Source organism: Rhamphochromis sp. 'chilingali' (genome assembly GCF_963969265.1).
Source record: "Rhamphochromis sp. 'chilingali' genome assembly, chromosome: 10".
In the NCBI taxonomy this organism is placed as follows: Eukaryota; Metazoa; Chordata; class Actinopteri; order Cichliformes; family Cichlidae; genus Rhamphochromis; species Rhamphochromis sp. 'chilingali'.
In genome coordinates this window covers 27234036-27247467 of record NC_137937.1, presented here as the reverse complement: position 1 = coordinate 27247467, position 13432 = coordinate 27234036, and the positions used below count along the sequence as shown (strand labels likewise).

Genomic DNA, 13432 nt, shown 5'->3' with positions numbered 1-13432 from the left:
CAAATCACCCACCTGATACTACTGAGTGATGGCTTGAATTAAGCATGCCCTTAAACATTATTTAACTCAATAAAGAGAACCTTCAGGGAACCAGAGAGACAGTGTGAAAAATCATGACAGCATAAAACATAACACGTGTTAGAATCTTGGGAATCATGTTTGAGTCTTATTCAAAATTGCAAGACAATATAGTTCACAGTGTTCATGTACACTTGATAAATGCAAGTCCATTATTTGACCTCTTTTTATATTGGTTTGAAAAAAAAAAACAGAGTTCTGGGCTAAGAAAATGGAGTTTTTAGTGCTGTTGATAAAACAAGATATGTGCCTGAAAAAAACATAAATTAAAGTCAGTGCATTCAAAAGTACAGCATTACTGAAATCACATTATATTTTTCAGTTACGTGGTAATGTAACTGTACTGAATACTGTAATTACACTGGAGATAGAATTATGTTCTTACTTCAATTATAAAGGTTCTTCAATTATTTGAATGATAGTATGATAGGGAAAAAACCCCAATAAAAACATCAAACATGACTGTTTTTTCCTGCACTACAAACAGCTGATGTTAGTTCATGGTGAAGAAAATGATGATGTCGTCCACAACCTCTGAGGTCTGGAGATGTGGAAATCAAATTTATCGTTATTGTACAAAAGGACAAGAGTGTGATGTAAAATGCAATCGGTGTCCAAAACGGAAACATTCTGCTGACTCGAACTCGACTCTTTGTAAAGATAAACTTTTCCTTGTGTTGTTGACTTTTGTGTTCAACCTTAAGCACTAGAAGCAAAAAATAAAACACTAGAACAAAAATCTTGAATGTTCTTTGTTATGATGAAGATTTGTGTCATTATTTATGTCGTAACTTACGAAGTAGCTAGAAACCCCTGTTAAGCCTGCAACCCTCTTCTACGCCAGTCAGAGTCGTTGCTGCGTTGACCTCACGTTCAGTTACATTTCTCGAGAAGTGCACGTCAGGTTGTGCTGAGGGTTACAGCGTAGGGTTAAGAAGGATTTCTGCATATGTTGTAAGTTACAGATAGACTTCCCACTGAAGCATTAGGCATTAGCTTGATATTATTAACTAATAATTATGTAACAATGCATTATAGGTCATGTTACAGAGCAATATATGAAATTAATGTAACAAGTAGTGTAACAAATTATTTTCTTCATTGAGTCATTAGGTTATATACCACATTGTTTTAAAGAGATGTAATAAGTAATGTGTAATATATTACTTTTATTTTAGTAGTAACTCCAAGACATTGTAGTACTCTGTGGGCTGATGGGATACTGTGAATGGATTTGGGGGATCACTCTCTGTGGGTTAATCTCTAGTGTCCACCTGCCTCCCATAGTCATTTGATAACAATATTGATTACTGTCATTTTGAGAAGTTAACAGGTAATGCTTTTATCTGCGTTTCCAAAGTCGAGCCATCTGACTCTGCCCTCGAGAAGGGATTGAATTGATTTCACTTAAAAGTCCATGTACACAAAACTTGCAAGGTTTTTGAATGGAAGTGAAAGAAATCTCTCTATTTCATTTGCCTTCAGAACATCTGTGAAGAATTCTGTTGATTGCCTGTATGGCATCAAATGGATTACACCAAAAGTATAATGGGCCGAGCTCCTTCTAGGTTAAAAGGTCATTTGGAGTGCTCAGAGTACCAACCTGCATACAGAAATCTGCTTTCAGTCCATTAAGCTGCCTGCTTCATTTAACCAACACGATCAACCATAGAAATGGAGTACAGGCTTCTTCCCTCTGCTCATAACCTTTCTCTTTTTTCACTTATCTATAATGAAGTTGAGAACTACTTAAATTTAAGTTTCCTTTTATCAGCTCACGCTTGCTTTGTAGGAAATGTTTGTCAGATCTCAAGGGGTTGGTGGTGGTATTACAAGCAAAAGTAGAATAGTGTACTTCAGGTCATAAAAGTACAATATTTTCTTAAAAGGGATCTTCTATCAAAAGAACGTTTAAATCCTGGGCAAAACCAAGGCTTGGTTTTGCCCAGACAGTGTTGCACAAAATCCAGCAACTAAAGATGTTCCCAGAATAAAGATAACCTCAGGCTAGGAAACAAGTGGAAAGAGTCAAGGACATATCACAGTCTTCATGACAAGAATTTTATTTTCTTTTTTTTTTTTTTTATTACATTTTGCATTAAATTAAAGAGTTCTTTTTTTTCTTTACAACATACATTAAGCTGTGAATCAGATGTTAAGGAAGTGGAGAGAGTAGGGCAAAAAACTTTGTGACGTCACGATATCTTACAAGCTTACAAAGTTCAAAAGTTTGAGAAGTTGAGAAGAGAGTAGATTTGCATCTAACAGCAGTGTATTATAACAAGGGTGAAAGACAAAAAGGCACACACCAAAGAACCTCACTGTCCACAGCAGCCTTCAGCCTTTAAAACGCTCAACTTTTCTCTAATATCAAAACACTTGATGTTGCTGAATCATAAATGCACCCACAGCCAAAAGCACTTGTCTACACAGGATGTGGACATTTAACCTTCAAACCTAGACAGGTTCTCTTGTTCACATTCAGTGTGGACATGACAATTCATCCAGGTGGGAGACAACGCAACTGAGCATTTCAAAACCAGAAATACTCAGCTGAGGATAAGCCTTACTCCAGGCGTGGGAATGTTGCTGGTTCATGCACTCAGTGCACCGGAGGGTGTAAGTAAGGTGTTCAGACACTAATTTAAAGCAAAGTAGTTTTATGAAAGTCTGGAGTGAACACACGTCTATGCTTATCTGAACTTTGAAGGTCCTCGCTTCAAGTTAATCGATGCTATAACTGTTGCAGCTTTATCCCGGACCATGTTTTAGATGGGACGCGTTCCTCTCGGTTCATATTTTGAACTAATCCATTGCCCATGACCTCGTCATGTGCAACCATTCCCTTCGAGCATCTATGTACACATTAGTCAGGTCCCAGATCCTGCATGTCAGTCTTATTCGAGCTGTGGACTGAGACACTCTTGGCTTTCCTCCAGAAAGAATATTGATATCGAGAAAACTTTAACCTATCTACACATACAACACTAAGGGAGTGCTCCAATGACTTAAGTGTTTCAGTGTGGGGTGATCCATAAAAACCCTCAAGTAAAAAGGAAGTGAAATCATCTGATTAGTTAAACTCTCAGCCATTCATAAGGCTTTGATAATGAGAGTTAGTGAGGCAAAATAAAATAAAAAAATCTCTAAACTTCCCAAACTGTGTTCGCTTACAAAAAGGGGGTTAAATAATGTACAGTTTTTAATAGTGTTGTTTCAAAATGTCATCTTTTTTTTTCTTTTCCACAGGAACCAGCCTGTTTATGCAACCGTCTAACAAGTGAACGTTTCAATGCGCGCAAGAAGCCTCGACTCGTGTTAGTACGCTGGGTGTTCACGTGTATCTCGTACTGTACGCTTGCTATGGTGCTATCGCAGTGCACCAAGGGAAGATACACCTACGTTGGCCTCCTTAAGCAACAAATGTTAATTGTTCCGTTAACCAATTAACCATCACTCCAAACGAACACCAAAAACAAGTAAAAACAAATACCAGGACTTTGTATAAAACAGGAAATGAAAAACACTCACAAAGTCTTTATCGACACTGCCAGCACAACATAAAGGGTCGTTTTAAGCGCATTAATGGCACAATCAGAAATGAATCACAAAGATGAGTGTGTGTATGTGTGCATGTGTTTATGTGTGTGTGCCAGAGAGAGAGAGAGAGCGAGAGTGTGTGAATGAAGAAAGGAATTGCTCCTTCCTCTCTTCCCTCTGGTCTGTAAGTGTGTTTTGTCTAGGGACCAGAATTACAACAATAACACCTACATTCTTTAATTGCATTTTTATCAAACAAGGGAAATATCATGACATAAGAAAAAAAAAGAAAATAAAAAAATACAACAAGGAGACAGAGTTAACAGCTATTAAAGAAAACATTGTCACTACTTCAGGGTGTAAGGCACAAATTTACATGTGGAAAAAGAAGCAGGCAAGACAGATGTTCCTATAATTTCCTTTTTTTCGCCCGCTCTTCCGCGTGACGCCGCTAGAAAAGACGATACGTTCCAAGATGGAGGCACCGCTCGTTTGCTTGCAGCCTCACTTACAGCTTCCTTTTGTATGCAGATCCCCCCGTGCGGTTGCTGCAGCTGCTTCTCTTATATTTGCAACATGCAACAGTGAGCTGTGATGGCACCAGTAAGCCAGCAACCAATCAGGACAAATGTTTGGGACTCACACAAAACCACAGTGCTGATTGCAGGAGTGAAAGGGTGAGGTTCAGGATTTCTTTTCTTTTTTTAAATGATTGGTCTAAAACAAAGGAGATTCTGGTCCGTAAAAGTAAAAGTCCTGGTCTGGCACAGTTTAAATAAATATCTCCTCGTCGTCACAGAGGTCACGTATATTCTCAAGCTGCAGGTCCCACTGAGCACACAGTAAGACCTAGTTGAACTTTAGTCATTAAGAAAGTTCTACTGGCTCCAGTTTAATGACTTTAAATATTTTCTTCCTCACTCTTGATTAATTAATATTAAAAGATCTCTTCTTTGTCCTCTTTCTCTCCAAGCCTAGAAAGTCAGTCTGTTTGTTTTTCAAAAGCACTTAATAAAAATAAATACAACAAGCTATTAGTATTAACAGTCATGTGTTATTCAGTCACCAGTACAGTAGAAGATTCTTCTGGCCCAGGCTTTCAGTCATGCCCAGGCAGGACTTGATTGCTGTAACACTGAGAGGCTTTTCACAGTTTCCGCCAGAACTCAGGCAGCTGTCTGTCCTTTCAGTCCGAACTCGTTCTCTCTGAGTGCTTGTTTGCTCAGATCCTCCTGTCCTCAAGGTATTGTACAACAATTATTCTCCAACCCCCTTGTGACGTCTTCGTATGTGCTTTTACCAGCATGACGAAGTATCGAATCAAGTCTCAGTAAACAAAGACACCACAAACAAGAGAGCCACTGTCTTGAATGCTACAGGGTGCCAATGGATGAAATATTCAGGACAAGCATCATCTTCTTTTTCAGTAGCACATGTTCCCATGTGTGTTTACAGAGGAGCTGTGTGCCAGCCAGAGCATGAGCTCGATGACTGCCACAACCGACAACAACCATGGTATAATATTTACATATTTATATAAAAAGAAAGTGTTTTCTTTAAGAAAAAAAACTGTGTTGCATTTCCACTGTACTGTACACCAAAAAACAAACAAAAACACAAAAAGGAGATGCAAGTTGTACAGTATTCCCTGTTTTTTCTCTCTGCCAGAAAACGCCTTTCACTACTGTCTGTTCACATTGGACCGACAGGCTAACAACCCAACTATGTGCCAGAGTCACTGGACTTGACTTTTGTGGAGAGCGAGACTACAGAGGGTTTGGGGGGGACATCAGGCTTGAGATATTTGACGCCCGTTCGAGGCAGTGATCCGTAGGAGCTCATTCCAGGCTGCCTTGACAGAGATATGCCCTGTGCTGTCATTTGTATGGAGTCCACCCTCTGAGGTGCAGGTGGTGGAGTCTCAACACGGTTGAAGCTGTGATGTCTCGCCAAATGGGAGGAGTTAGAGGAGTTGGTGTTGTGTTTCTTGAGGGCGGAGGATCCACAAGCACCAGATGCCGATCCTTTCCGAAGCCCGTAGACTGACGAGTGGACCTCCAGGCGTTTGCCCATCTGTGGGACAGCAGGTGGGATGGTGAGAGAGGCCTCCCGCTGGGGCACACGAGGTGGCAGCACCACATCTGGATCAGCCATGTTGAGGTTGTGGCACGGGCTCTTGCTTGTCTTGTACTCCAGGGTGGCCCCCTGGTCATCCAGTACACCGTGGCCCATGCTCATATCACTGTGATGGGGCTGCTCCACATACTCATGTTGGTAGGACTGCTGGTGCTGTTGCAGATGAGGCTGAAGCTGGTGCTGATGCTGCTGCAAAGGTAGGACTACAACGCTAGGGATGTGCCCCGGTGAGGCCCTCAGCGGCAGGTCGGTAGAGATAACAGGCGACCCCATTGGTGGCATGTCCTTGGTGCACGCGTTGATGAGGTTCTGGTTTCTCTCCCACTCACGGCTTCCCCGGCTGGGCTTACGACGCGGCTGCATGGGGGTGGATTCAGGCGTTGGCAGAGCCGCAAGGTCCAGGTGGTGTTGGTCTGCTTTTATGAGCATCTTCCCATTTGGCGTCAGTCTTCCATTGTGCATCAAAGGTGTGAGAATTGCCTCGGGGCGACCTTCTTTGGCCTGCGTCTCAAACAGACCCGTCAGCTTGGTTACGCTGTTCATGGATCCCCGGCGGGAGTGGAGGTGGTGGGTGTCCTTTTCTTTACGGCCCGTCAGGTCCATGTCTCGACGACGATGGTCACAGACGCAGTAGACAATGATGCCAGAAAAGATGGCGCCCATGGCAAATGCTAGGATAACGGCGATGGCCAAGAGGGTTACAGGAACCAGCTGGTCACGACCCTTCTGGTAGCTCTCACGGATCACGCCTGCAGAGAGACACAGAGATGACATTCAGACAGGCAGACTAAAAAGAGATGCTTTGAAGCCAATTGTTTCAAAGAAAATAAAAGAGATGCTGGAAAAGATTCTTCTTAAAAGATGAAGCAAAACATAAAAAACAGTTACAATAATTAAGATATCTTCTGGGCAAAAAGATTAACGGTTTAAATAATTTCACGAAAAACATGCAAATGCAGAAGGATTTATTCCATCATAGGAAACATCTATTCAAAATTGTAGCTTCAAGTATCAAGATTCAGTGTTTCCCCCAAAATCCAATCTCAGAGTGAAAATGTGTTTTGGAGGGGTGATTATGATTCACATTTTAAATCCCAGATAAAACCTTCTGCTGAAATGAAAAAAGATATGAGCTCCGATAAAGGAACCTGAAATACCCGAGCCCTTTCTTCTCATAGATGCAAATGGAAGACTTTTCATAAAGCTTGGATCCAATCTCATGAATCACAGCGAATACATTAAAAAGCCTCTGATTAGGCGCTAAATCCAATGAGCTGTGTCATCAGTGTCTTATGAAAGCGCCACTTTCAAAGACTGGCAAAGACACACTGTGATAACGCCAAATAAAAGATAATTCAATAAAGGATGCTATGGAGCATTTTAGCGGTGGGTGAGTGGGAGCGGCAGGTTGTATTTAATAAAACAGGGTCAACAACAGACTGCACGCACGCACACACGAGTGTGGACACATGCACCTCCCACACATGCATGCTCAAAGATGATAGCCTGCAGCCTGTGGATGAACGCAGACATCTAATGCAGCACACTATTCTTTGGGTTAAATACACCGGTCCACAGCCGAGAGATTTATAATGCCTTCACACATGACCTATGGCCCGTACAGGTCAGTTACCACAGATAGAGGATTAGGCAGGTGGGCTCTATCGTGTAAAGGGGCTACAGCAGGGGCATCGCTCGTCTCCGCAACGTGACTCAGTTTCACATGTGTAAGGCATGTATAGATTCCTCAACACTGAGGAATCTTTACCCCAAAATGCTGGAAAAAAAATCCAAAACAAGCTGGAATGTATGTGAAGTAATTTAAGATGATATCTGTGAGTCTTTCCTGTACAGAGGAGGTTTGTTTACAATGAATCGGTGTTCTAAAATAAGCAGTAGGTGGGTGATATGATTTGTACAACAGCTTTTACAAATCAGACATTTTCATTTAGTACTAATCCAGCTACAGGTGGAAAAAAATGTGTTTTTTGTTCCTTTTGTTTCACTTCTTTGAGATTGCTCTTACTGAAGTGCATTAATAAAATATTTCTGCTGCCAACTTCAGACTCTGTCTTGTTAATCTTTTTTTTCTGATATTTTGAAATTCAGTTTTTGCTGACTGCCTCAGGTATTATTGCAGATAATGAAATATACAGTGGCTGCATGAATATAAACATTTGCTCACAGGCAAGCTGAACAACAGTTGTCAACAAGCAACAAGTAATTTCGTCCTTTTACAGTTTGCAGTCTTCACGCGACACTTTCTTCGTCTTCCTTGCAAATTTTTCAATTTGCCCTGTAATTTTTCAAAAGCAGTTTCCACAGAACAAACATTAGTTCCAATAATTCTCCGAAATCCTGAAGGAGCTGGTTAATCATGTTTGGCTTTTCAGCTCAGCGGTGTCACTGAGGATGTACTTGGAGAGTATCTTCTTTCTGCATTTCCTCAGTGAGACATAACACAGACACAGAGAAAGCATGGTAATCTTTTCTCATGGATCTGAAATCCACACTGTCTTAAACTAACATCCATAATCTCACTCGCTGCAGTCATACTTCATTAGCCCAACAACATGAGTTAAAGCCCCTTTTTCCTAGCCGGAGTTAAGCACTCTTTAGTCTCTGTCTGGACTTTGAAGCTCAACCTGGATAAGAAAGGACACTTACATTTACCCAGATCATTCCTCATTTATTGTAAAAACAAAACTTCACTTTTCTCCTTAATAGAGTGCTGACAACATGCAGCACAGCCATAACTCACTAAAAGTTAAACAAAAGGTTTAAAAAAAGCATCTTTCCCGGCCAAAACCTTTCCTTATCGAGGACACGCTCAGCCGTGTGGATAGTGTGAGAAGTGATGAGCGTTATCTGCAGCGCAGCATCCACGTTTGACGAGTGTTACACTGCGAACTTGCGTGATCAAATGGCCGGCCTGTCTGATGAAACATCTGCTTCCCATCTCATCCTGTAACATCTGAGAATGAGAGAGATACTTTTCTGCGCTGCTATCTTTAACTTTGACTTTCCACTGTCCTCACTTAGATCTTTCATTCACACTTTCTGCCACTTCTCTCCTTTGCAGAAACAATGAATCACTTTTTTGACTTTCTTTTTCTTTCACACCGTTCAGCCTCCATATGGTAAGTGTTCAATTCAGTGGAGACCGGGAAGGCTGTAATTACAACCTTGTGATCTTTCTAAGTTATCACCCTTTAGCAGAAACAACAGTGGCGGTGGGGGCTGGCTGCTCTTTGAGAGTTGCTGGGTTAAATATTTCAGCGCACACGGAAGGGATGTAAAAGGAATTCAGTTTCACTTGAGATCAGGAGACCTGGAAATCTCCAAAGAACAGTTATGTAGGAAAATAAAAGTGCAAGCATAAACAAATACATTGGCAAATCTCTCGTTTTTCCATAATCCTTGTTAAAAGTAAATACTTTCATATGTCTCTGTCTGTGGAGCTGACATTGAAGCTGAAAAGAGGAAATCAAAACTGTTATGAATTTTCATGACAGTGAATTTATTACTGCTAAAGGCTAACTTTGATTGAGCGTTTGGACTTCATATTGAATAACAAAGCCGGAGGGCGGCAGAGCCAAGTGGTTGTCCATTCTGGTGAAGGAGGTGAACTGTGGAGCTGGATCTTTGACTTCTCTTGTGGGTGTGTGAGCTAAAGTTAAAACCCTATTTAACCTGCCCTGTAAGGCTCCTTTTTTTTTTCTTTTGAAGCTTTTATTCTTTTTCTCCTCTCCTTCCTCCATCACTCACTTCTCCTGCACACGCAGACATTTCCAGAAGGTACTTAGCCCAAGGCCTCGGGTAAAACACAAAGAAAAAAAAAAAAGCTAAACTTTGAAGACTTCCATCTTTCAAGTGAGGAATTGTTTCTCATCTTAACATCAAAGAGGATGAAAGTTGCCACAGAGGACACCAAGGCCGTCTCAGTTGAATCACGGGACCTCAGGGTTTTGAATCAAGATGGCTATGCCGCTCATTTCTGATCATTTGCGATCTTTGTAAACTTTCTAAAACTTCCACTACTTGACCTTGAAAAGTATCAAAGTGTTGCTAAAACTCACAGATTTTCCGCTTTAGTCTCATCTTGTTGAGGTTCTGACTATACAGTGACTTATAATCTTCTGGTTTCGCTCTTGCCTCGCCCCCAGAATGCATCATTAGGCATCCTGCAGTTCAACACTTCTCTCAGCGGATGAATTGATTTGAATTTCACACCGCCTCGAGCCTCAACATTCAGATATTAAACACATATCTCAGATACTCAGATATGTCTTGCTGTCAAAACAGGCCGGGTCGGCAACACTTACTTATAAATCAGAAACATTGTAATCTATTGTGACTGGAACTTGTGAATGCTCTATCTGTCTGACACACACAGATGCTCTTCCACTCTTTTAATCTTTTGAGACGCACCAACTGACTTAAGCCCACAGAGCTTGTCTTTGTGTTGTTGCAAAGAAAACTTCAAAGGTAGTTAAAAATCACAGAGGGGTTACAGAGAGGGCACTAACCTCTGACTGCGAGCGACTGCATAAAGACATTGTCTGCAAAATGATAAAAATCTTAATTGGACTTAACTGCTACTTACTATGCTTCACTCGCTGAAAGATGAAACAGTGGACCTTACCGACTACAGACAGAAGGAAGGATGAAAAAGCAGATAATGTTAAGTGGTGTGCATTTATTTACTCTGACGCGGGAGCTCGAAAAACGCCCTATTTTTTCATTAGGAACCAGTTTGTTGTCATCTTTTAAAAAGGACACTGGTATTTGAATGGTGACAACAATTCATTAACTTCTATTTAAATTCCCTGTTAGCAAATTATCCCATTAAGTCTTGTGTATGTTTGGGTTAAGAGCCACTTGCATTAATGGTGTTATTCAATATTAAAGCATTCATCAGACAATCCTGAGTCGGAGCAATGCATACTGATGAGCGAGTTAAGATATAATTAAACCCCTAATTATGTTATTCAGCACCTGAGGTATTAACATTGATATACTAACCTATCCAACTCCCTGCATACAAACTGTAATATTTAATAGTCACAAGATATCAGCATAAATTAAACATCCCATTTTTCATCAGCTATTTGATGCCTCGACTTGACAGCGCTCCCGTTCGGATTACTGGGTGATAGATTTTTACATGCTGATATACTGAACGCAAAAAGGTCCCTCACATTAGAGTGCAACTGTTAAAACAGCTTGTCACTATTTAAACAGTGTAGACTTTTAAATTATGTGTGCATTCGTGTCTATAATCTTGAGTTCTTTCAATTAATATTCAATCTCGATGAGTCACCGTAATACAGCCGGTGACCCACCGAAGTGTATTTCACCATGTGGGCTGCAGAAAATGACTTCTGTGTATCACTGGAGTGCTATGTGTGTGCTAATACGCATTGCATTTCATTGAATCCATAAAGGCAGCCATTGGTAATTGTTTAGAAATGTTTTAGTGCTCAACAAGAGAACAAAGCCTCGGCTTGTATCTACTTGATGAGGGCTCACTCATGGACAACGTGAACATAACTGTTTAAATCCAGTTCAAAGTATAATAATGACAGCTGAATGTGGGTTAGACAAGCTTCAAGAGCACAAAGGGATGAGCCGCAGTGATATGAGATTCAGTCTCACATGGGCGAGAGACAAAGCAAAGCTCTTGTACGAACCGTCAACGGTTAGGGGGACTTATTAAAAAGCGTAACCAAAACATAAAAGTGGAAAAGTAAGCAGCGAATGTGTGTTTTAAACAAAAGCAGTTTGAGAGAACAATAAGCTAATCAGTGGAGGAAATTATGGCTTATGGCTTGACGTCAGTCCGGGAAGTGCGTAATGCTGGGAACGCATCCAGTTCGCTGTTTCTATTATGATTCACAATGAGCTGCGAATAATTCATCTGCTTCACAAAGATCCAGCCCAATCTTTGACCAGTAAGAAACACTGAACCGAAATCCACTACTTAATTGCGAAGGTGTTGGAATGACAGGAACATGAGTTGTGGGAACATTTAATTAAATTTTTTTTAGTCTTTGCCACACACAGAGACATTCAGCCTGCCCTAAAGGGCCACTCCATAAACTTTTAACTTAAATCCTATCATCCTACTTTACAGGATTAACCTCAATCCTATCATTCAACTGCAAGGACATATGAAACTACTAACATTAAATTTCCAAATCTGCTAAACCTCATAGGCTCCTTAAAAACTTCAGGAGCCAAGTGCATTATCTGACAGTGAGCAGAGTTTGTGGTAAACTAAGTCTAAGCCTCTGTTACCTCAAAACCTCTTGGCTCACCTACAAAAGAGGGCATTCTGAAACAAGAGCCATACCCATAATAATCACACAACCAAGGAAATAATCTTTCATCTTTTTTTGTTGCTCACAGGTTGCAAAAGAAACGCAGCTACATGGTAAAAGGCAATCATTACTGGTCACATTCGAGATTATGATTATGCCCTCTTCATCTATTTAGCACTAGTTGTTTTTGAATGAATTGTAAAGCTAATATAAAGACAAATCAATGGTTAAAGCCATCCTTATGCATCATTAAAATTAATAAAATGCAGTGAAATACAGTAATGTTTGGAACAATTGTTTGACTGTACACAAACGTGCTATTTTCTCTGCTGCATAATTGAACATTTTTCCTGGTGAAAGTAAAGTTAACATTTAAGATTGACAGGGCATCCCCAGTAACTACGGTGAGATGTTCAGTCAACTGCTTTCCAGCAACTGAGATGAAGTCAAATTCAAGACTTTCTGTCATAGAAAGAATTGTGCTGCAATCCTGTCTGAGCAGGGTCATACTCTCCTTCTATCATAGCAGCCTCACCTTGGCACACAGGTGTCAGAGAGCTGCCTGCAGCTGAATATAACCCTTGCAGAGCAGCTGTCAGATGACAACAGCTATTAATGTGAAAACCTGACACTGAGGGAAAAGCATACGCTAGAAAAGTACAGTTGTTGTTTTGTAACATTAAAAATAAAAAAAATTTAAAAAAATTTTAATGCTGTACAAGAAACACATTAAATCCAAAAAGAAGTTTTCTTCGTCCTGTTTCCTCTTCTGAATCAGTGTGGTAAACCAATACTTAATGGTACTACACGACAGAGCAAAACATTTCTTCAGATAATTGTGGCATCTAATACTTGCATTTAGTCTCTTAACACTTTTTAATACTTAGTTAGTCTATAGTAAGAATTGCACTTGTTGCCTGGATTATGTGTAATACTCAGGCATTAAAGCTTGTGTAGAAATGTCTATATGCTATACTTTACACTCAAGTCGTAGTTTCTTGAAGGGATAACACATAACTTCAAGCTCCACACATTAGTTAATTGGTAATAAGGAAATAATAATTGCCTTATTAAAATATGAAGAACATCATTAGGAAGTTAGACTACATAACATATTCATAAGTAAGCTTCTTTTGGCTGCCCCCTTATTTGTCTTATGGTTTACACACCATATGCATATGCAGCCATCCTCGGGATTTAGTTTCTACTGGTCTAAAATCTGGGATCTTTTATGTGTTACGTCAATGTGTTAACCAGTACACTATGGAGTCACAGGATTAATAGTTAATAAAAAAACAAAACAAACAAAATAAAAAAGACTGTTAAGAAACATGGATAAGATTTGTTATAAAAAA

At 40.2% G+C, this 13432-nt stretch overlaps 1 protein-coding gene across 3 annotated transcripts in view; it reads right to left on the bottom strand.

Moving 5' to 3' along the window:
- Positions 1 to 2160: 2160 nt before the first annotated feature.
- sema6a (sema domain, transmembrane domain (TM), and cytoplasmic domain, (semaphorin) 6A) overlaps positions 2161 to 13432 on the bottom strand; it is a 105100-nt gene continuing 93828 nt past the window's right edge. For 2 of the 3 annotated variants that reach the window (XM_080893896.1, XM_080893895.1), the window contains exon 19: positions 2162 to 6503. In XM_080893896.1, the coding sequence (XP_080750022.1) occupies positions 5341 to 6503 (1163 nt within the window). In that variant the 3' untranslated portion in view covers positions 2162 to 5340. Of the gene's footprint in view, positions 6504 to 13432 lie in introns of all 3 variants that reach the window. The other variant, XM_080893897.1, reaches the window with a different exon arrangement.